Source organism: Rana temporaria, chromosome 7 (genome assembly GCF_905171775.1).
Source record: "Rana temporaria chromosome 7, aRanTem1.1, whole genome shotgun sequence".
Lineage (NCBI taxonomy): Eukaryota > Metazoa > Chordata > Amphibia > Anura > Ranidae > Rana > Rana temporaria.
The window spans coordinates 171,122,986-171,147,279 of NC_053495.1; the positions used below are offsets into that span (position 1 = coordinate 171,122,986).

A 24,294-nucleotide genomic window follows, 5' to 3' on the forward strand; every position below is an offset into this window, starting at 1 on the left:
AAATGAATATTTTTTTACCAAAAAAAATATATAAAAAAATGTTTTTTCCTCAGTTTAGGCCGATACGTATTCTTCTACATATTTTTCGTTAAAAAAAATCGCAATAAGCGTTTATTGATTGGTTTGCGCAAAAGTTATAGTTTTTCTACTAGTAATGGCGGCGATCAGCGTGTTTTTTTTTTTGTTTTTTTTCGGTACTGCGACATTATGGCGGACACTTTTGACACATTTTTGGGACCATTGACATTTTTATAGCGATCAGTGCTATAAAAATGCATTGATTACTATAAAAAATGCCACTGGCAGGGAAGGGGTTAACACTAGTTGGCGGGGAAGGGGTTAAGTATGTTCCCTGGGTGTGTTCTAACTGTAGGGGGGGTGGCCTCACTAGGGGAAATGACTGATCGCTGTTCATACATTGCATTTCTCCCCTGACGGGACCGGGAGCTGTGTGTTTACACACACAGCTCCCGGTCCTCGCTCTGTAACGAGCAATCTCGGGTGCCCGGCGGCGATCGCGCCGGGCACGCGCACGTGATTCAGGCCCCTTTTTGGCTGCTGGGCGAGGTGACGTATAGCTACGTGCTCTCGCCCAGCAGAGCCGACCTGCCGCCGTTCGTAAAATACGTCAATCACGTCAGGTCAAGCCCCATTAACATAAAACACGCCCCCTCAGCCGAATTTTAATTAGCCGCCCTTACGCCCGCCCGATTTACGCTATGCCGCCGTAACTTAGCAGGCAAGTACTTTGTGAATCATGTATTTGCCTCGCTAACTTACGGCGGCGTAGTGTAAATGCCATACGCTACGCCGCCGCAGCTATGCGCTCGCCATCCTGAATCTAGCTAAAAATGCTTAACAGACCAAAAGGGAGTAAATAGGAGTTTATTTTTTGGGGTTTACTTTAAGTGATTTATACTGTACATCTCTCATTCTGAAGAGCGTACTACTTTTTATTAGACCGACATTATTAAAGTAAAGATATGAGTCTATAAATAGTGCGGAGCACATAAGCAGGCCTTGACTTCCAAATAAGATGCACACTTTGCACACAAATATGTGGGAAAGGGCAGATTAGGTGTAAGCCGTGCCGGAGACTGTGGCCGGGTCCATCTCTTATCTGCTCATATAGATGATATTATGGAGTTTGCTCTCCTTTTTTATCTGTATGGAGGCAGATGGAGACTTTACACATTCTGTGCACCTTGAACTTCACTCCTCTCTCTTGGTTTATCTCTGGTATCTGATCTGTGTCAGAGGGAAAACTAACAACATAGAATTATCCACTAGAGTAAACTGGTGAAATTGTTTTTGTTCCATTAGGTCAGAGTTCTTTATTTTCTAACTGTGTGATAACCAGGCTTACTGTCATGGATCAGCCCAGATCCCAGTGGTGGGGGGGGGGGGGGGGCGCGCACCTGAGCCCCGATCCCAGCTGTGGGGGGCACACCTGAGCCCCGATCCCAGCTGTGGGGGGCGCACCCGAACCCCGATCCCAGCTGTGAGGGGCGCACCCAAACCCCGATCCCAGCGGTGGGGGGTGCATCAGATCCCAGCGGTGGGGGGCGCACCTGAGCCCAGATCCCAGCGGTGGGGGGCGCACCTGAGCCCAGATCCCAGCAGTGGGGGGCACACCCAAGCCCAGATCCCAGCGGAGGGGGGCACACCCAAGCCCAGATCCCCTAGAAGTGACATGCACCCAAACCCAGATCCCAGCGGTGGGGGGGGGGGGGCGCACTCAAGCCCAGATCCCAGCGGTGGGGGGCACACCCAAGCCCAGATCCCCTAGAAGTGGGCTGCACCTGAGCCCAGATCCCAGTGGTGGGGACGCACCCAAGCCCAGATCCCAGCGGTGGGGGGCACACCCGAACCCCGATCCCAGCCGTGGGGGGGTGCATCAGATCTCAACGGTGGGGACGCACCCAAGCCCAGATCCCAGCGGAGGGGGGCACACCCAAGCCCAGATCCCAGCGGAGGGGGGCACACCCAAGCCCAGATCCCCTAGAAGTGACCTGCACCCGAGCCCAGATCCCAGCGGTGGGGTGGGGGGGGCGCACTCAAGCCCAGATCCCAGCGGTGGGGGGCACACCCAAGCCCAGATCCCAGCGGTGGGGGGCACACCCAAGCCCAGATCCCCTAGAAGTGGGCTGCACCTGAGCCCAGATCCCAGTGGTGGGGACGCACCCAAGCCCAGATCCCAGCGGTGGGGGGCACACCCAAGCCCAGATCCCCTAGAAGTGACATGCACCCAAACCCAGATCCCAGCGGTGGGGGGGGGGCGCACTCAAGCCCAGATCCCAGCGGTGGGGGGCACACCCAAGCCCAGATCCCCTAGAAGTGGGCTGCACCTGAGCCCAGATCCCAGTGGTGGGGACGCACCCAAGCCCAGATCCCAGCGGTGGGGGGCACACCCGAACCCCGATCCCAGCCGTGGGGGGGTGCATCAGATCTCAACGGTGGGGACGCACCCAAGCCCAGATCCCAGCGGAGGGGGGCACACCCAAGCCCAGATCCCAGCGGAGGGGGGCACACCCAAGCCCAGATCCCAGCGGAGGGGGGCACACCCAAGCCCAGATCCCCTAGAAGTGACCTGCACCCGAGCCCAGATCCCAGCGGTGGGGTGGGGGGGGCGCACTCAAGCCCAGATCCCAGCGGTGGGGGGCACACCCAAGCCCAGATCCCAGCGGTGGGGGGCACACCCAAGCCCAGATCCCCTAGAAGTGGGCTGCACCTGAGCCCAGATCCCAGTGGTGGGGACGCACCCAAGCCCAGATCCCAGCGGTGGGGGGCACACCCGAACCCCGATCCCAGCGGTGGGGGGTGCATCAGATCTCAACGGTGGGGACGCACCCAAGCCCAGATCCCAGCGGTGGGGGGCACACCCAAGCCCAGATCCCAGCGGAGGGGGGCATACCCAAGCCCAGATCCCCTAGAAGTGGGCTGCACCCGAGCCCAGATCCCAGCGGTGGGGACGCACCCGAGCCCAGATCCCCTAGAAGTGGGCTGCACCCGAGCCCAGATCCCAGCGGTGGGGGGGGCATACCCAAGCCCAGATCCCCTAGCGGTGGGCTGCACCTGAGCCCAGATCCCAGGGATGGCCAAGCCTAAATCCCAATGGTGATTGGACCTGACCTTACATCCCAGTGAAAATTATAACTGAGATCTGACCAGCTTGTAATTTTAACTGTCTTCTGCCTCTTTCCTCATATCCCAGTCAAATGGCTAACTTTGGTATCATACTAGGAGGTAAATACAGTGTGTAAAATATATAAAAAAAAATGCATAGCCATTTGTTCATCTTAACTGTGTGTAAATAAGAAACGCAGTGCTAAAAATATACTTGCAATATATAACACAATGCATATATCAGGTGCAAAGATTACTAAAGTGCATTCGGTGCAATCAAGTGTGTATGAACAATATAGAAAATCAATAGCAAAGTATTGCATACAAAGCAATAGGCAAAAAATAAAACATGTACTAATAAATATGCAATAAGTGGAATCAATTGCGCAAAACCTAAAATTTAGCTGAAAATGAATTTCAAGCATAAATACCAGTGCAATATACAAAAAGGGTGCAAATCTCTGCAAACAATCATGTGTAAAGTCCATTGCTAAAACGTGTTGAAATGATGATCAAACACCGTCGTAAGCCTTGGCTGGTTCCGGTTTAATTTCGAGCATGCGCACTGGGATACCCCCAGGGACGGCGCAGTTTAAAAAAAACGTTGTTTACGTCGGGTCACGACGTATTAACATAAAACACACCTCCATCACTTCCATTTGAATTCAGCGCCCTTACGCCGCAACAGATACGCTACGCCGCCGTAACATTTACGGCGCGGATTCGTTGTGGATTCAAACAAAACAAAAGTAAGTTACAGCGGCGTAGCGTATCTTAGATACGCTATGCCCGGCGCAGATGTATGTGGATCTGGCCCCTTATATCTATGAATGGTACACTGTGGCTAGGGGAGGAGAAGATGACAATCTGTACACTTGGCACTCACATTGCTGATCAGAGCGCTGTGCAGGGGGATTGTCAGACCGCTGGACACCCAGATCTCCGGGCCGGCATAAGTGCAAATGTATAATCTGTGTGTGTGTGTGTGTGTGTGTGTGTGTGTGTGTGTGTGTGTGTGTGTATATATATATATATATATATATATAATGGAACTTCACACCCAAATCTTTGATTTTGGGGCTTTTTTTACATGTGCGGCCATCTAATGTTTAGTGGAGTCAAATCACCGCAGTAATGAGAAAATTAAAGGAGCAGGATGGAAAACAAATCTTAAATGGCATTTTTTTTTTTTTTTTTTGGGCATAGTCCACTTGTAAGTCAAATATTAAAAACCAACATTTTTAACAGTACTTTGAATGACATTTATCATGCCATCAAATGTAACAATGAAAATGTTCTTATGAATATTCGTACAAACATTTATTTGTCTGAAATTACATGCTTTACAGTATGTATTTTATAGTGATGTGTGTGTGTATATGTGTGTGTATATGTGTATGTGTGTATATGTGTGTGTGTGTGTGTGTGTGTATATATATATATATATATATATATATATATATATATATATATATATATATATATATATATATCGTAATATATATATATATATAATTTTTTTTTCTTCTTCTTTTTTATTTTTTATTTTTTTTTTTACGTTCAGATTTTTATGGTATTTTACACTGTTGCATTGATTATGTATCTGACTTTTTTTTCCTTTTTGACCATCAATAATGAGTGCTTGGGTTAGAGATCCCAGGTCTTGTGAAGAAGGGGTTAATAAGAGTTACAGTTGCACATTGTGTCCAGCAGAGTGCGGTGACGAGCCGGAAGCAGATCCCTGACACTCTCTCTCTCTCTCTCTGTGTACACAGGCCTGGCTCAGTGTGCAGAACTCTGCTGGCAGCTCAGAGGTCAGGCCGGTAAAAGACAAGTTCCCGGAGCCAAGCTAGCCCTGCAGCACAACATTGGACTCGGGGGAGCCGTAGTGGTCACATTATACAAGATGGGATTCCAGGATGCAGAGCCCAGGTGAGCCGCCTATACTCCTCCAGCAATTTTCTATACCCTGTGTTTAGTGGATTAATGTAATCTAGGATGCACTACTGTTATCCCTTCTACTAATTGTATAAGACTTGTGTATTCGGACACAGCTTATGCAGATTAACCTTTGCTATTCGTATGGTTGTGTGTGCGTGTGTGCGCGGTCACCGACCATCAGCTGGGAGGAGGCGAGAATGACAGCAGCCCCATTGTGGCTTTATCATGTCTGCATTGTGTGTGTGTGAAAGCCTGGGTGTGTGAATGCAGTCCTGCAAGTAATGCAGAAAGTCGCCCACAGGCGTGATGGATTGTGGGTAATGTTTGTAGGAAGCAGAACTGCCTTTAACATGTGACAAGCATCTGATATTTAAAAGTCTTTTAACCCACCACAAAATTGTGCAACTAAAAATATTATGAGCTAGATTCACGTAGCTCGGCGTATAGTTTGGCCAGCGTAGCGCATCTCATAGGCGCTACGCCGACGTAAAATAGGGCGCTCAGACCATTATTCACAAAGATCTGGCGCCGTACGTTGCGCCGGTGTATTGTCACAGTCTGCTGCCTATCGTAGAATGCTGCCGAAGTCACGTGGCGGCCAACTGCGCATGCGCGATGCGTTCCAAACGCAAGTGCGATGCGTTCCAAAGGATTCACGACAGTACACACCAGCGAAACCTCGGTCGGCATCCAGGCTCTTTCCTTTACATCCCCGTGGATTGGAGGATGTTAAAAAAGAGCCAGGAGGCCGAGCGAGCCGTCCGAGCGAAGCGGGGACGTGAGGCCGACTGGCCACTTTCCTCTAAATCCACGTCGCCCTGAATGCCGGGTTCGCTGGTGTGTACTGTCGTAAATCCATTGGAACGCATCGCAGTTGCGTTTGGAACGCATGCGCAGTTGGCCGCCACGTGACTTCAGCAGCATTCTACGATAGGCAGCAGAATGTGACACTACACCGGCGTAGGGTAAATAGGCAGGCGTAAGCCCGCCTAATTCAAATGTGGAAGGTAGTGTTGTATACAAAGTAGCCGTGACCCCATGTAAATTTTTTCACTAACGATCCGCGCATGCGCAGAGTCACATCGCATATACTCCCTAAGATACGTCGGCTCAATGCTTTCGACGTGAACGTAACCTACGCACATCCCCATTCACGTACCACTTACGTAAAATTTGACGGCTGTTCCGACGTCCATACTTTAACATTGGCTGCGCCTCATATAGCAGGGGTAACGCTACGCCGAACGTAAGCCTTACGTAAACGGCGTAGCGAGCGCAAGTACGTTCGTGAATCGGCGTATCTAGGTCATTTACATATTCTACGCGTAAATCTACGGAAGCGCCCCTAGCACCCTAGATACGACGGCGTACTAACACTTACGTCGGTCGGAGGAAAGTAGAATTCAGGCGTATCTAGCTACCAGAATGGCATGCATAGATACAACGGCGCAACTTTCTACTTACGCGGCGTAAGAGCTACGTGAATCTAGATATATAATGTGTGTATGTATATATGTATGTGTGTGTGTATATGTATATGTGTATATATATATATATATATATATATATAAATATATTACACACACTCACACACTTTTTTCTTATCCAGGATTGCTGCACTTAAAATGTATTAAAAATCCAAAGTTGCAAATGAGAATTCCAAAGTGTTCCATTTCATTTTGACGTTTAATAAATCAGTCCAGCAATCTTGGGTACACCCTGATCTGCACTGTGATCTTCCTTTACCTTAATGAATCCACTTACTACTTAGAGCTTGTCTGTATGCAGCACCATGTGTCCCGGGCTGACCTGGGTGGAAGGTAATGTAAGGTCCCGCACAGATTCCTCTCCTGTACTCAAATTGAATACTTTGCTTTCACTGCACACTGTAATTCTCTCGCAGCATGCATTCAAAGCTTTATCAATTTAAGTTCAGCCTGCCTAAAGGATGTCCAGCATCACTTGGCAGCTCTTTTCTCCTATCCTGACGGTCTCTCACCCATGCCTTTTTATTCTTGGAGGCTCGGCGTCACATGTGGGCATTATTTATTACAGGTACTTATAATATAAGTATGTGTAAAAAATAAAAAAATATCTTAAAATATAAAAAAAAAAACCCTGGCTACTTTTGACCACGTCTACCATTTGTACAATTTTTTTAACCACTTTATTAAACGGGTGTTTGTGTGTTTTTTTTGTTTACTGCATTTTCTGTTTCATGGTTCCGGATATGGATGGATATATATATATATATATATATATATATATATATATTAGAGGTCGGACGATATTTAGAAATTGGGATGGCCGATATTTTAGGCCGATTAAAATAAAAAATACCTCACCCACTCCACTGCTTGCTACCATCACTCTAGCACACACTAGATGTCCTCAGTACAGATGGCACTGGTTTGGCATTGGCGGCTGGCACTGGAGGGCATTGGCAGGTGGCACTGATTGGCACTGGCTGGTGGCACTGGCAGCTATATAAGTCTTGTATAGCTCCGTCAGTTTACACAGCGCTTTTACATATATGTTGTACATTCACATCAGTCTCTGCCATCAAGGAGCTTACAATCTAGGGTTCTTAACCACTTAAGGAGCGGACCAATATGCTGCTAAATGACCCAAGGGGTTTTTACAATTCGGCACTGCGTCGCTTTAACAGACAATTGCGCGGTCGTGCGACGTGGCTCCCAAACAAAATTGGCGTCCTTTTTTCCCCACAAATAGAGCTTTCTTTTGGTGGTATTTGATCACCTCTGCGTTTTTAATTTTTTGCGCTATAAACACAAATAGAGCGTCAATTTTGAAAAAAAATCAATATTTTTTACTTTTTGCTATAATAAATATCCCCCAAAAACATATATAAAAATTTATTTTTTCCTCAGTTTAGGCCGATACGTATTCTTCTACCTATTTTTGGTAAAAAAAATCGCAATAAGCGTTTATCGATTGGTTTGCGCAAAATTTATAGCGTTTGCAAAATAGGGGATAGTTTTATTTTTTTTACTACTAATGGCGGCGATCAGTGATTTTTTTCGTGACTGCGATATTATGGCGGACACTTCGGACAATTTTGACACATTTTTGGGACCATTGTAATTTTCACAGCAAAAAATGCATTTAAATTGCATTGTTTATTGTGAAAATGACAGTTGCAGTTTGGGAGTTAACCACAGGGGGCGCTGTAGGAGTTAGGGTTCACCTAGTGTGTGTTTACAACTGTAGGGGGGTGTGGCTGTAGGTGTGACGTCATCGATCGAGTCTCCCTATAAAAGGGATCACTCGATCGATGCAGCCGCCACAGTGAAGCACGGGGAAGCCGTGTTTACATACGGCTCTCCCCGTTCTTCAGCTCCGGGGACCGATCGCGATGGGGCGGCTATAAACGAATAGCCGCGCCGTCGTCCCGGATCGCTCCTCGTGGGAATCTGACCGCCGCATGTAGCGGTCGGACCCACGTCTAGGCAGGAACGTACAGGTACGCCAATGTGCCTATACGTGCCATTCTGCCGACGTACATATACATGCGGCGGTCTGGAAGTGGTTAACTCGCATTCATATGTACACCTACCAGGGCCACTTTAGACAGGAGACAATAAACCTCCCAGCATGTATTTGGAGGGTGGGAGGAAAACCGGTGTACCTGGAGGAAACCCACGCAGGCACAGGGAGAACCTGCAAACTCCAGGCAGGTAGTGCCATGTCCTGGAAGAGAAGGGGAAGGGATCACCACTGGAGGTGTGGAAATGGCACTCTCCTCAAGGTGGAAGCAGCAGGTGTAGGCTAAGCATATAGCAATCTGACAAAAGTACAAACCACTGCAGGGTACAGGATAAAAAAACTGACGCGTTTCACACTCTCAACAGTGCTTAGTGATAGCGATCTCTAAGCACTGTTGAGAGTGTGAAACACGTTGGCTTTTTTATCCTGTACCCTGCAGTGGTTTTTACGTTTATCATTTTGCACAATAAAGGCGTTTTTATTGGAGTGCGGCTGTCCAGACCTTCCCTCTTCTAACAGGTAGTGCCATGGTTGGGATTTGAACCAACAATCCCAGTTCTGCTAGGCGGATGTGCTAACAGCTGACCATTTAGCCAATGCGCTGCCCCAGTGATTTATATATATATAATTTGCATAACCCCTCCCAAGAGCCAGCGTACTGCTTGCATCAATGCTGAGGGCTCTTTAGATGAGTACTGAGGCTTTGCGCTTCTATATGCAATGCATGTAGATCATGGCTGGTGGGAGGGGTCGGCAGGATCCTGTACATAGCTTCCTGGAAAAAAACACACAGCACTTTGCCAGCCCCTCCCACCAGCCATGATCACCGGATTTAACCACTTAAGATCCAGACCTTTAGGCAGGTAAAGGACCTGGCGAGTTTTTGCGATTCGGCACTGCGTCGCTTTAACAGACAATTGCGCGGTCGTGCGACGTGGCTCCCAAACAAAATTGACGTCCTTTCTTTCCCACAAATAGAGCTTTCTTTTGGTGGTATTTGATCACCTCTGCGGTTTTTCTTTTTTGCGCTATAAACAAAAATAGAGCGACAATTTTGAAAACAATTCAATATTTTTTACTTTTTGCTATAATAAATATCCCCCAAAAATATATACATTTTTTATTTATTTTTCCTCAGTTTAGGCCGATGCATATTCTTCTACCTATTTTTGGTAAAAAAAAATCGCAATAAGAGTTTATCGATTGGTTTGCGCAAAATTTATAGTGTTTACAAAATAGGGGATAGTTTTATTAATTAATTTTTTTTATTTTCTTACTACTAATGGCGGCGATCTGCTATATTTTTATTTTTTTTTCATGACTGCGACATGGCGGACACATCGGACAATTTTGACACATTTTTGGGACCATTGTCATTTTCACAGCAAAAAATGCATTAAAAATGCATTGTTTACTGTGAAAGTTACAATTGCAGTTTGGGAGTTAACCCCTTCAGCGCCCCCTAGTGGTTAAGTGTGACCTCATCTGTGTTTCTAACTATAGGGGGGCGGGGCTGGACGTGTGACGTCATTGATCGTGTTTCCCTATATCAGGGAACACACAATCGATGACGGCGCCACAGTGAAGAAGGGGGAAGCTGTGTTTACACACGGCTCTCCCCGTTCTTCAGCTCCGGGGACCGATTGCGGGACTCCAGCGGCGATCGGGTCCCGCGGTCACGGAGCTTTCGACATTCTGCCGACGTATATCTGCAGGAGGCGGTCCTTAAGTGGTTAAAGTAGGCAAGTAATGAAGGCAGATTTAATTTTCCGATTTCATTAGCACATTGATGAGGGGGAAGTATGAATCTGGAAAGGCAAAATATAAGCAGATTAAACTTCAGCTTTGAACTGTCAGTCCTTTTAAACCATTTTAAGGTAGAAGTCTGATGTGTGCCCAAGAGTGGGCACCTAAAGGGGTCTGCTGCTAATGTTTTGTGCTACAGAATGCCCTTATGCATGTCCCCCCGATCCTTGTTTTTACTGAGGGGGATGAAACTCCTCAGCTGGGCTATTGTATTCTGACCGCCAGCGCCCGCTGGATGACATAATGGCCAAAGAGTGCTTGCATTTGATTGGCTGCAGGTGCTGTATGGCAATTTTTAGATGAAAATTAATCGACTTTTGTGGAACAGAGCTGTTCTGGCAGGACCATACACTGCTCAACTGTGGCAAAGCCAGCAGGAATGGGCCAAGGGTAAAGACGTTTATAATCTGACCCGTATCCCTGGTTCACAGTGCTGCGTTTTGACATGAGATTTGACATTTTCCAGCAATGACACCGTCCTAATCGGTGCGGCGCTGCACCGATTTCAAAAAGTCGTTTCTGTACTACGTCTTGCAATTTTGACCCGCGATTTACATTGACATCTGTGCAGAAACCCGCGCTGATGTCTCTGTAATTGTGGCCGAAAATCGAGACTGCCAGTGGGAGTGAAATGGTGCGAGTTCAGCTGAAATCGCGCAGCTTCACTCCCGCAGCTCAGTGTGAACCTGGACTTACTAAGAGGAGTGAAACCAGGATCAGAGGGGTGCACAGAAGAGACCTTGTAGCTAATAAATTAAATGGCAGACACCACGTGGCACCTGCACTTGGGCAGGTATTTTGTACAGTAAAAGTGTAAAGTTGCTTAAGGAAAATCCCACTACTGTGTATGAAGCGAAAATGTTTACGGTCAGTGATCAGTGCGCTTTATTACTGCCACATGATTAAGCAATGTCTGTCCTTTCAGGTCCACCCGTATCCAGCTGGCACCAACCAGTGCTGGAGATGGATTTAAAGCTGAATTTGTGTTCAAGGAGATCGAAAAGAAGCTGCAAGAGGTAAGGGGGGGGGGGGGGGATTTATTAATGGGGTTGTTAAGGTTCATTTTTTATTTTCTAAATAGGTTCCTTTAACCACTTAAGGACCGGACCAATATGCTGCTACATGACCCAAGGGGTTTTTACAATTCGGCACTGCGTCGCTTTAACAGACAATTGCGCGGTTGTGCGACGTGGCTCCCAAACAAAATTGGCGTCCTTTTTCCCCCACAAATAGAGCTTTCTTTTGGTGGTATTTGATCACCTCTGCAGGTTTTTATTTTTTGCGCTATAAACAAAAATAGAGCGACAATTTAAAAAAAAATGCAATATTTTTTACTTTTTGCTATAATAAAAATCCCCCAAAAACATATATAACATTTTTTTTCCCTCAGTTTAGGCCGATACGTATTCTTCTACCTATTTTTGGTAAAAAAAATTGCAATAAGCGTTTATCGATTGGTTTGCGCAAAATTTATAGCGTTTACAAAATAGGGGATAGTTTTATTGCATTTTTATTATTTTTTTTTTTACTACTAATGGCGATGATCAGCGATTTTTTTATTTTTTTCGTGACTGCGACATTATGGCGGACACTTCGGACAATTTTGACACATTTTTGGGACCATTGTCATTTTCACAGCAAAAAATGCATTTAAATTGCATTGTTTATTGTGAAAATGACAGTTGCAGTTTGGGAGTTAACCACAGGGGGCGCTGTAGGATTTAGTGTTCACCTAGTGTGTGTTTACAACTGTAGGGGGGTGTGGCTGTAGGAATGACGTCATCGATCGAGTCTCCCTATATAAAGGATCACTCTATATAAGGGATCACTCGATCGATGCAGCGCCACAGTGAAGCACAGGAAAGCGGTGTTTACATACGGCTCTCCCCGTTCTTCAGCTCCGGGGAGCGATCGCGACGGAGCGGCTATAAACGAATAGCCGTGCCATCGTCCCGGATCGCTCCCCGAGGGAATCTGACCGCCGCATGTAGCGCGGGGGGGTCCCGATCGGACCCCCCACCCGTTAGAAGGCAGGGACGTACAGGTACGCCAATGTGCCTGTACATGCCATTCTGCCGACGTGTGTATATATACATGCGGCGGTCGGGAAGGGGTTAAGCGAGTGCGTTGTTGGTTTACTTACCTTTTTCTTTCATTTCCCTTCTAAATGTTTTTTTTCTTTGTCTGAATTTCTCACTTCCTATTTCTCCTCAGTAAGTTTGCCCCCATCATCCAAGTCATTCTGGCTGGGGGTTAGTCAGCATGCTCGCCCCCTCCCTTCACAGCATCTCCCCGCAGAGGTCTAGTCCCAAGGAAGGGGGCGAGCACGCTGACTAACCCCCAGCCAGAACGGCTCGGATGATGGGGGGGCAACAGGAAGTGAGAAATTCAGACAAAGAAAAAAAAAATTAAGTGAACCAACAATGCACTACCTTAAAGCGGATCTCCACTCTAAAGTGGAGTCCCGCTGATCGGAACCCTCCCCCCCCCCTCCGGTGTCACATTTGACACCTTTCAGGGGGGAGGGGGGTGCAGATACCTTTCTACAGACAGGTATCTGCACCCACTTCCGGCCCTACGATACGGGCAAAAGACGGGTTTTTTCCTCGCTTCCCGTCCGTCCCCCGTTGTATGCTGGGAACACTCGGCTCCCAGCACACAGCGGGAGCCAATCGGCGGGCGCAGCGCGACTCGCGCATGCGCCGTAGGGAACCGGGCAGTGAAGCCGGAGCGCTTCACTTCCTGGTTCCCTCACCGTGGATGGAGGGGGGAGCAGCAGGGTGACGAGCGATCGGCTCGTCATCTGCTGCGATCGGCGCTGGACTCCAGGACAGGTAAGTGTCCTTATATTAAAAGTCAGCAGCTGCAGTATTTGTAGCTGCTGGCTTTTGATATATTTTTTTAGTGGCACATCCGCTTTAACCACTTCAGCCCCGGACCATTATGCAACGAAAGGACCAGGCAACTTTTTGCGTTTCGCACTGTGTCGCTTTAACTGACAATTGTGCGACGTGGCTCCCAAACAAAATTGGCGTCTTTTTTTTTTCCCACAAATTTCTTTTGGTGGTATTTGATCACCTCTGCGTTTTTTATTTTTTGCGCGATAAACAAAAATAGAGCGACAATTTTGAAAAAAAATCAATATTTTTTACTTTTTGCTATAATAAATATCCCCCAAAAATATAAAAAAAAAATGTTTTTCTTTCCTCAGTTTAGGCCGATACGTATTCTTCGACATATTTTTGGTTAAAAAAAAATCGCAATAAGCGTTTCATTGCTTTGCGCAAAATTTATAGTGTCTACCAAATAGGGGATAGTTTTATTGCATTTTTATTAATAATTAATTTTTTCTAGTAATGGCGGCGATCAGCGATTTTTATCGTGACTGCTACATTATGGCGGACACTTTTGACACTATTTTGGGACCATTGTAATTTTTACAGCGAATAGTGCTATAAAAATGCACTGGATACTGTAAAAATGACACAGGCAGTGAAGGGGTTAACCAGGAGGGGGGGCTGTAGGGGGGATAAGTGTGCCCTAAGGGAGTGATTCTTACTGTGGGGGGGTGTGGCTGGGTGTGTGACATCACTGATCATCGTTCCCTATGACAGGGAACAGACGATCAGTGACAGGCTCACTAGGAAGCACGGGGAAGGTTTGTTTACACTTGCCTCTCCCCGTTCTTCCTCTCTGTGACCCGATCGCGGGACACCGGTGGCGATCGGGTCCGCTGTTCCCACGGGGACTGTCATGGAGAGGAGGACTGGATCGCGCCGCGGGTGGCACGTTCACGACCCACGGCTGGGATCTTAAAGGGGGCATACATGTACGGCCAGCCGTGCCATTTTGTCGCTGTATATCGTTGTGCGGTGATCCACAAACAGTTAAAGGAACCTATTTAGAAAATAAAAAACGAACCTTTACAACCCCTTTTAATGTATTCCTTTTACAGTGTATTTATCAGGGCAAATTAGTTCAGTTTGACCCGTTGATACAGATTACTGTGATCAACGATCACCTTATCAAGTGATAAGAGATAGTTTGAACATGTGATCTGTTCATAGGGCAACTACCTTTCATGTCCCGGAATAAACCTTACAGACCAATTTCTATGTCATTGCTAAGAACTTTAATATTCTTGTGTGTGGTTTGTTTTGTGTGTTTCTCTTGTCACTTAAAGCGGTTGTAAACCGCATAAACAATTTATTTTTTTTCAAACCTGCAAGGCAAAAGGCATAATCAGCTAGTATGCACCGCATACTAGCTGATTATGAAATACTTACCGCGGAACGAGGTGAAGAACGCTTACCTGGTCCACGCCGAGCGAGATGTCATCTTGCTCTGGCGTGTCTTCCGGGTATCGCCGCTCCAGCGCTGTGATTGGCTGGAGCGGCGATGACGTCACTCCCGCGCGTGCACGCAGGAGATTTAAAATCGGCAGTGTCCGGCGGATGCCGGTCCTTTCGCCGTGGATTCCCCCCTGTGCATGCGCCGCTGCAATCAGCGGCGCATTGCGAGGGGAATATCTCCTAAACCGTGCAGGTTTAGGAGATAATCTTTATACCTTATTATAGGCTTATCTGTAGGTAAAAGTCAAAAAAGTGAGTTTACAACCACTTTAAGGCCCTGCCAAGGGGTGTGTGTGTGTGTGTGTTTGTATAGTATATTATATTGTATATAAATTAGAAAACCAAGATTGCTGCACTTAGAATGTATTAAAAATCCAAAGTCACAAATGAAAATTTCAAAGTGTTGCATTTCATTTGTAACATTCATTTGAAATATTTTTTAGTGCAGCAATCCTGGATTAAAAATTGTCTACATATGGCCTTTGGGAGGGCCTGATTGCATCGCACTGATTGATCCAATCGCTATGCTATTCCCTCCACCCAGGGCTGGACTGGGACAAAAATTTGGCCCTGGACTTCATCCAGACCGGCCCACTTTAATTCAATAAAATGCGAGAGAGAGGGAGGGTTGAGGGAAGTGAGTGTAGGACCCTTTCACACTGAAGCATTTTTTGGGCTAAAAATAGCGCCTGTAAAGCGACTGAAAAACGCCTCCGCTGCAGTCCCAGTGTGAAAGCCTGAGTGCTTTCACACTGGGGCGCTGCCTGGGCGATAAAAAAAGTCCTCCAAGCAGCATCTTTGGGGCGGTGGAGGAGGGGTGTACAAACTTCTCCTGCCCTTTGAAATTAATGGCCACCGCAGCTGAAGCGCCTGCAAAGCACTTCAGCAGCAGCGATACACGGCACATTTAACTTTGAATTCGGCTGCTAGTGGGGGTTAAAAGCGCCTGCTAGACGCCGAATAGTGCAGCTAAAACGACATTAAAGTGCTGCTAAAACTAGCAGTGTTTTACCTTCAATACCCCCCCCCCCCCCAGTGTGAAAGCAGCCTAAGAGTTAGGGAGTGAATGAGACAGAGGGGGGGGAGCTGAGAGACAGAGGGGGGGGGAGCTGAGAGACAGAGGGGGGGGGGAGCTGAGAGACAGAGGGGGGGGGAGCTGAGAGACAGAGGGGGGGGGGGGGAGCTGAGAGACAGAGGGGGGGGGGAGCTGAGAGACAGGGGGGGGGGAGCTGAGAGACAGGGGGGGGGGAGCTGAGAGACAGAGGGGGGGGGAGCTGAGAGACAGAGGGGGGGGGGAGCTGAGAGACAGAGGGGGGGGGAGGGGAGCTGAGAGACAGGGGGGGGGGGAGCTGAGAGACAGAGGGGGGGGGGAGCTGAGAGACAGAGGGGGGGGGAGCTGAGAGACAGAGGGGGGGGGAGCTGAGAGACAGAGGGGGGGGGAGCTGAGAGACAGAGGGGGGGGAGCTGAGAGACAGAGGGGGCTGAGAGACCGAGGAGGGGGCTAAAAGAGGGGGGGAACTGAGAGACAGAGGGGGGGGACTAAGAGACAGGGGGGTCTAAGAGAGTCTCTGTTTTAAAAAATGGCCCACTGAGCCATCAGCCCACCGGGAAACTCCCTGTAGTCCCTATGGCCAGTCCATCCCTGCCTCCACCTGGGGAAACCATCATTGATTAGAAAAATTACCAACATGTCCGATTTATTGAAATTCAATGGCTGCACGAAAATCGGCTGTTGCTGCAGCCCACCAATGGTGCGAAATACAAACAAAAATTCTTAGATAAGATTTCCGAAATTCGACCCATGTATGGCCTGTCTAAAGTGCAAGCATCTTCTGTTGGCTACTAGCAAGGTGTAACTAATAAAGTGGTCTGTGTATTAATATATTATTATAAAAAAACATTTTTTTTTTTTTTTCTGTGTCTGTTAGATTTATACTGTAAGTGGAAACACGTCAGTCTAGCCGTCGGACACGTTCTGGTCTCTTAGGTCCCTTTCACACTGAGGAGTTTTTCACGCGGTACATGCTAAAAATAGCGCTGCTATACCGCCTGAAAAACTCCTTCCCAGCAACCACAATGTGAAAGCCCTAGGCGATGTGCTGGCGGGAGACAAAATAATCTCCTGTCAGCAGCATCTTTGGAGCGGTGAGAGGAGCGGCGTGTATACCGCTCCTTCCCATTTAAAACGATGGGAACCGCGGCAATACGCCTCTGCAGAGGCGCATTACGGGCGGTATTAACCCTTTATCGGCCGCTAGCGGGGGTTAATACCGCACCGCTAGCGGGCGAATCCCGCGGCAAACCTGGCGGTATGGCGCTGCTATTTTTAGCGCCGATATACCGCCACCGCGGCTCCCGCCCCAGTCTGACAGGGGCATTAGCATGTTTAGAGTATCCCAGTAGTCCTAGAGGCGTTCAGTTCATATTGTGCTTTGAGTTGCCTAGTTATAACCTACGTTTCGGAGTATGTTTTATTACTTTTTACTCTGTTTTTAATGAAATTGCACTAGGTCGATGAAATTGCACTAGGTCGGTGCTGCCACAGGGCCAAAGGCGGGCGGGCATTTTTAAGATTAGTTCGATTTTTATCCTGGAACTCTACTTTAGGATTTGTTTTTGTTGAAGGAAAAAAAAAATTGTGCTGCAGGTCTGACTAATATCAGGTGATTGATTTTCCTTTTTTTGCTTCCATGTGTCTTACAGGAAGGGGAGCAATTTGTGAAAAAGATCGGAGGTGTGTTTGCCTTTAAGGTAAAAGATGGGCCTGGAGGGAAGGAGGCCCTTTGGGTTGTTGATGTGAAGAATGGAAAAGGATCGGTGCACTATGACTCAGGTGAATCTCTAGGATTTTTGGCTAAAGTAGATCATTCATTGTCTTTGTGTGCAATCATTGTGTGATCTCTCACACCAGTAGGCTGTTAAAGGATAAGTTCACCTTTCGTAAGATGTTACATGTTATACCCGTATTCCGAGTGTAACGTATTACTGATACTGCAGCCCCCCCGAGTTCCCGTTGTGACAGCTATTGGGGGATCTTCTACTGGCATTAAAAAAAAAGAAAAAGCATTTATTTTTTACCTGCAAAAATGTGTTGGTTTTAAGATATATACATATATATATATAATCGTGACTCCAGGCTCTCTGGGCCAGATCCACAAAAGGGATACGCAGGCGTATATACTGATACGCCGTCGTATCCCTGTTTCTATCTATGCGGCTGATTCATAGAATCAGTTACGCATAGATATCCCTAAGATCCGACAGGTGTAATACTTTTACACTGTCGGATCTTAGGATGCAGTACCGCGGCCGCCGCTGGGGGCATTTCTCGTTGAAATTCCGCGTCGGGTATGCAAATTAGCACTTACGGAGATCCATGAAGCTTTTTCCCTTAGTTTTTTTTCCGTAAGTGTTAGTTTGCCGTCGCAAAATTAGGGCTACTTTTACAAAGTGTAAACTTAGTACACCATGTAAAAGTAGACCCTTCTTTCCCGCGTCGCTGTCAAATTTTTTTTTAATTTTTTTTTTTTTTTTTTTTCGCTGCAACTCTTTTTTTTTTTCTTTTACGCCCGTCGCGATTCTCAAAACTCGGCGCAACGTAACTTTGCGCAAAGCACGTCGGGAAAATCACATCGGGAGCATGCGCAGTACGTCCGGCGCGGGAGCACGCCTAATTTAAATGGGACTCGCCCCATTAGATTGGGCACGCCTTGCGCCGGACGGATTTAAGTTACACCGCTGCAAATTTCTAGGTAAGTGCTTTGTGGATCGGGCACTTAGGTAGAGATTTTGCGGCGGTGTAACTTAAATCCGAATATTTAAGTTGCGCCCGCTGTACGTGGATCTGGCCCTCTGTTCCTCTCCTCCTCGCCCGACATCAGCAGGGGAATCTCAGCCCCGCCTACTGGAGATATCACATGGGAGCACTGAAAGCCTGGAGTCATCTTATCACTGGAAGACACTGTTAAAACAGATGGATATATATATATATATATATATATATATATATATATATATATATTGTGCTGCTGTGCATAGTTAATTTTAGTAAGAAAGTGTTAGATCCAGGTCGTTTTCTGCTTCTTGCATCTTCCTGTCCTGGTGACACCCTTCCCTTTCTTGTTTTGGTGTCACAGAAACAGGAAGTCTGATGAAATCTCCCTTTTTAACTTTCTCTTCTGCCTTTCCCCACTCCATCCCAAACTGCAGGATAAAACATTTTGTCAAGGAAGACTTTACACTGTCATCGGTGTGTGACACTGAACGTAGGGTTGTCCCGATACCATTTTTTTAAGACCGAGTACAAGTACCGATACTTTTTTTCAAGTACTCGCTGATACCGAATACCGATACTTTTTTAATGTCATGTGACAGTGACGCATTGATGGCTGGCACTGACAGACATCCTCTTCTATAAGGGTCCTTTCACACGTGCGGACCGTTCGTCCTTTTTTCATACGTCCGTTTACGGACTGCAATGCTTTCCAATGGGATGGCGTACGTTAGCGGATGAGCATCCGCTAACGTCCGTTAACATCCGTCTCCGTTAAGCTCCCTTTTTTTGAACGGAAGAAAACCCTATTTTTCTTCAGTCCAAAAAAACAGAACGGACGAAAAACGGATGTTAGCGGACGATCCGTTTAACATCCGATCCGCTAACATCCGTTTTTCATCAAAATATGTAATAAAAATAAAGTTCTAACAAAAAAAAAAAAAACGGATGACAAATGATGAAAAACGGATGACAACTGATGAAAAACGGATCAACTGATGATAAAAAACTGATCTAAAAAACGGTCCACACGTGTGAAAGGACCCTAACTGTAGAATGTGGTTCAAATTACAATGATAGATAGATGGATGGATAGATGGATAGATAGATAGATAGATAGATGATTTGTTCATCCAACAAATAGCTGGAAAGCAAATGTTATCACTTCTCTGATTGGCCACATTTAGGCTTTTCATGTAAAATCTAAAAAGAATTTAATGAAAAAGAATCTATAGAAAGCACATGACACAACACTCTTCTCCCGTCGGAGGAAGTTTGGATTGGATTTAGCGCTCGGCCCACTAAACTTCTCTCTCATTTTACCTCCAAGAGTCTGCCAGGCCAAAGACCGCAATTCCCTTCTCAATGACGCCAATTGTAATGCCTGTGTCTGTGTATAATGCTCAGACGGCGGCCATCCAGTGTACAAAAGCTGCGCCTCCTCCTCGTCCTCGTCTGTGATAGGGGAACTCAGTTTCCCAGCAGTAAGTTGGTGTTCCACCTATCACAGACATCCTCTTATCCTCGTCCATGGGATGAGGATGAGAGGGTGTCCGTGATAGGCAGAACACTGACTCACTTGCTGGGAGTGTTTCCCTATCACAGACGAGGATGAGGAGGAGGCGTGGCTTTTGTACACTGGATGGCCGCCGTCTGAGCATTATACACAGACACAGGCATTACACGCTGCCTCTCTCTCCCAGGTATCGGATCAGGCATCGGGAGCATTTGCGAGAGTACAAGTACTCGCGCAAATGCTCTGTATCGATACCGATACTAGTAACGGGATAACCCTACTGAACAGTATTTCAGATATATAAAATGATTGCTTAATACATTTGAATTGTCACTTGTGTTGCAGATAAAAAGGCAGATTGCACAATCACAATGTCAGACTCTGACCTCCTGGCTTTGATGACTGGAAAGATCAATCCTCAGACAGTAAGTACTTGTATCAGATAGGTTTCAATCATTGGGGAAAACCTGTCAGTTAAAGCAGTTGTATAACCGCCGATTGTGTGGTTTTTTTTTTACCTGTAAGGCCCCTTTCATACTGAGGCGTATTTCAGGCGTTTTAGCGCTAAAAATGGCGCCTGAAATACTCCTGCCCCAGCATTCTCAATGTGAAAGCCTGAGGGCTTTCTTTTTTTTTTTTTAATCTTCTTTTTTATTGGTTTTTAGCAAAGCAAGAGTATACAGAAACCTAGGAGGCATTCCTCTAGTTTAAATCAGTCAATACATAAGTAACAATATTATCTTCATAACAATTCATCTAGTAAAAGTAAAAACTAAAAGTAAAGGGGAAGTGGATCTCTTTTGGGGGAAGAAAGGAGGCTCATAATATGTTACATTATCTCTCTTCCTATACTTGTTCCTTCCATACTACCCCAAGTCTACTTTGTTGATCCGCTCCCCTAATACCATTTTGCCCTCCTTCCCTTTTGCCACCTGTCCGACGGGAGATCCATATCCCATCAGGCTTGGGGCAACTAATCTGTTCATCCTGCCTTACCTCCCCTATAACCCCCCCAAACTAAACAAAACAAGCACCAAAAAATGGAAAAAAAAAAAGAAAAAAAAAAAAGCTCATAGTTCCTCCCCCCATCAGGTCCCCCTCCGTCCACCCCTCCCTCAATCCGCGTCCATCAAGGCCTTTGCCTCCTCCGAATATCTGAATGTGTTCCACTCTGCCCATGTTTCTAAATATAACTTCCGTTTTTGACTTGAGGTCCAAACCAAATCCACCATTCTATTCAGATTTTCAACACTATTAAGCCACATCCTTATAGTTGGAGGAGATGTCTGCTTCCATGTCCCTGGTATACATGCTCGGGCAGCATTTAAAAGGTGGCAGGTCATTGTTCTCTTATATCGTCTCGCTGACATCTCTGTATCTTGCAACAGATAAAAAGACCATTCGTCTGGTAGCTGCGTCCCACTAAATCTCTGTGTTATTTCTCGGACCCTACCCCAATAGTTTAAAATCTTAGGGCAGGCCCAGAAAATATGCATTAGGGTTGAGGGCTTTCACACTGAGGCGATGCGCTGGCGGGAGAAAAAAAAATCTGCAAGCAGCATCTTTGTAGAGGAGCGTTTTTTTTTTTTTGCCAAAAATATGTAGAAGAATACATATTGGCCTAAACTGAGGGAAAACGTTTTTTATATATTTTTTGGGGATATTTTTTGTAGCAAAAAGTAAATATATTGAATTTTTTTTTTTTTTTTTTTTAAATTATCGCTCTATTTTTGTTTATAGTGCAAAAAATTTAAACCGCAGAGGTGATCAAATACCACCAAAAGAAATCTCTATTTGTGGGGAAAAAAGGACGTCAATTTTGTTTGGGAGCCACGTCGCACGACCGCGCAATTGTCAGTTAAAGCGACGCAGTGCCGAATCGCAAAAAGTGCTCTGGTCTTTGACCACCAAAATGGTCCGGGGCTGAAGTGGTTAAACATCTTTGTAAATGTATCTCTGCTAATCATATACTTGTCTCTCAGGCTTTCTTCCAGGGCAAGCTGAAAATCAATGGAAATATGGGACTGGCCATGAAACTGCAGAGCCTACAACTGCAGCCAGTGAAAGCCAAGCTGTAAAGTGATCAACCACCACCAGATAAATGTGAATCGCCATTGCTGAAGTCCAATGGAATGAAGAGCTGATGAGATGGACTCATTTGGGATCAACCACTACCGCTACTGTCCTGCGACTGAGACGCGAAGAACCGTCTTCCCCTTTTATTTCTGGAGGGGTCAGTAGCTGATGGGGTCCCAATTCTACACCTGTATGTTCCGCTCTTCTGATAAATTGTGAGCATTGCTGGCCTCTCTAGAAATGACATGGAGGGGTCGCCCTGTAATCGCTTACCTTCATCTCACCAATACTAATGGATCTGAATAACCTCCGAAGAAAATCAAGAGTGTATAAATAATTGAACTAATTCCATTGATCACAGAAGTGAGCCCTTACCCTGAAATCCTGCTCGGGTTCTGGATTCATGCACTGCGTTCTGCAGGACTCCAATATAACAGAATGACTTTTTCTCTAATAATGACTTTCAATAAAAAAAAAAATACTAATAATATGTCCTGTGCATCTGTTTTTTTTTTTTCTGCATCTACATGATGTTTACTATGTATGGGATCCTCTTGAATACAAAACTCTGAGGCCTTGTACAGGCGAGCGAACATGTCCGATGAAAACGGTCCGCGGACCGTTTTCATCGGACATGTCCGCTCGGAGATTTCGGTCTGATGGTTGTACACACCATCAAACCGAAATCCCCGCGGACAGACAGCGCGGTGACGTTGACGCCGCCACGTCCGCAAATCCGGAAGTTCAATGCTTCCACGCATGCGTCGAATCACTTCGACGCCATGCGCGGCTTCTCGGGCCAGCAGACATGTCCGATGAGTCGTACTGACCATCGGACAGGCTTCCATCGAACAAGTTTCTTAGCATGCTAAGAAACTTTTGTCCGCTGAAAAACCTGTCCGCTAGGCCGGGAAACTGTCCGGTCGGCCCTACACGCGACCGAACATGTCCGCGGAAACTGGTCCGACGGACCAGTTTCAGCGGACATGTTCGGTCGTGTGTATGAGGCCTGACAAGTTCACATAGGCAGTTTTTTATTATTGGTGGTTGAAGCTTTAAACCCCCTTTCACACTGGGGCGGTTTGCAGGCGCTATTGTGCTAAAAATAGCGCCTGCAAGCCGACCTGAAACGGCAGCTGCTGTTTCTCCAGTGTGAAAGCTGCGAAGGCTTTTACACTGGAGCGGTGCGCTGGCAGGATGGGGGGAAAAAAAGTCCTGCTAGCCGCATCTTTGGAGTGGTGAAGGAGTGGTGTGTGTGTATACTGCTCCTGCCCATTGAAAGCAACGGGACACTGCGGCTATACCGCCGGCGCGCTTTGCGGTGGTTTTTAACCCTTTTTTGGCCACTAGCAGGGGTAAAACCGCCTTGCTAGCGGCCAAATAGCGCTGCGGAATTAGCAGTAAACACTGCTAAAAATAGCGGCGCTTTACCGCCACTGCACCTCCCGCCCCAGTGTGAATGGAACCTTACTATCCTAAGGCCTGCTGTGGCAAACAAAAGCTTTTCCCTCCTGTGACCTCCTCAAAGTGGTATTAAAGGGGTTGTAAAGGTAAAAAAAAAATTCCCTAAATAGCTTCCTTTACCTTAGTGCAGTCCTCCTTCACTTACCTCATCCTTCCATTTTGCTTTTAAATGTCCTTATTTCTTCTGAGAAATCCTCACTTCCTGTTCTTCTGTCTGTAACTACACACCATAATGTAAGGCTTTCTCCCTGGTGGGGAGAAAGCCTCCTGAGGGGGTGATCAGGATAGTCAGGACGCCCACTAACACACAGCTCCTTTCCCTATCTGCAAAGTAGAGAGTGTCCTGACTTGCCTGCTCGCCCCCTCAAGAGGCTTTCTCCACACCAGGAAGAAAGCCTTGCATTACTGTGTGGAGTTACAGACAGAAGAACAGGAAGTGAGGATTTCTCAGAAGAAATAAGGACATTTAAAAGCAAAATGGAAGGATGAGGTAAGTGAAGGAGGACTGCACTAAGGTAAAGGAAGCTATTTAGTGGAAAAAAAATGTACCTTTACAACCCCTTTAAACATAAAAGCAAACATTTTATTATATTGCAAATTTCCAATTCTTTGATGTGGTGACTGCTTCTTTTTTAGGCTTTGGCCCCTTTCACACTGGGCGCAGGAGGTGCGCTGGCGGTATAGCGGCGCGATTTTTAGCGTCGCTATACAGTCGTATTTACCGCGATATTCGT

General features: G+C 46.5%; 1 protein-coding gene across 1 annotated transcript in view; it reads left to right on the forward strand.

Moving 5' to 3' along the window:
* Nucleotides 1–22,581, forward strand: part of SCP2 (sterol carrier protein 2) — a 66,661-nt gene extending 44,080 nt beyond the window's left edge. The window contains exons 12-16 of the mRNA XM_040360453.1: nt 4,902–5,058; nt 11,306–11,396; nt 17,436–17,565; nt 20,366–20,445; nt 22,003–22,581. Of these exons, the coding sequence (XP_040216387.1) occupies nt 4,902–5,058; nt 11,306–11,396; nt 17,436–17,565; nt 20,366–20,445; nt 22,003–22,098 (554 nt within the window). The 3' untranslated portion in view covers nt 22,099–22,581. The remainder of the gene's footprint in view (nt 1–4,901; nt 5,059–11,305; nt 11,397–17,435; nt 17,566–20,365; nt 20,446–22,002) is intronic.
* Nucleotides 22,582–24,294: the final 1,713 nt, after the last annotated feature.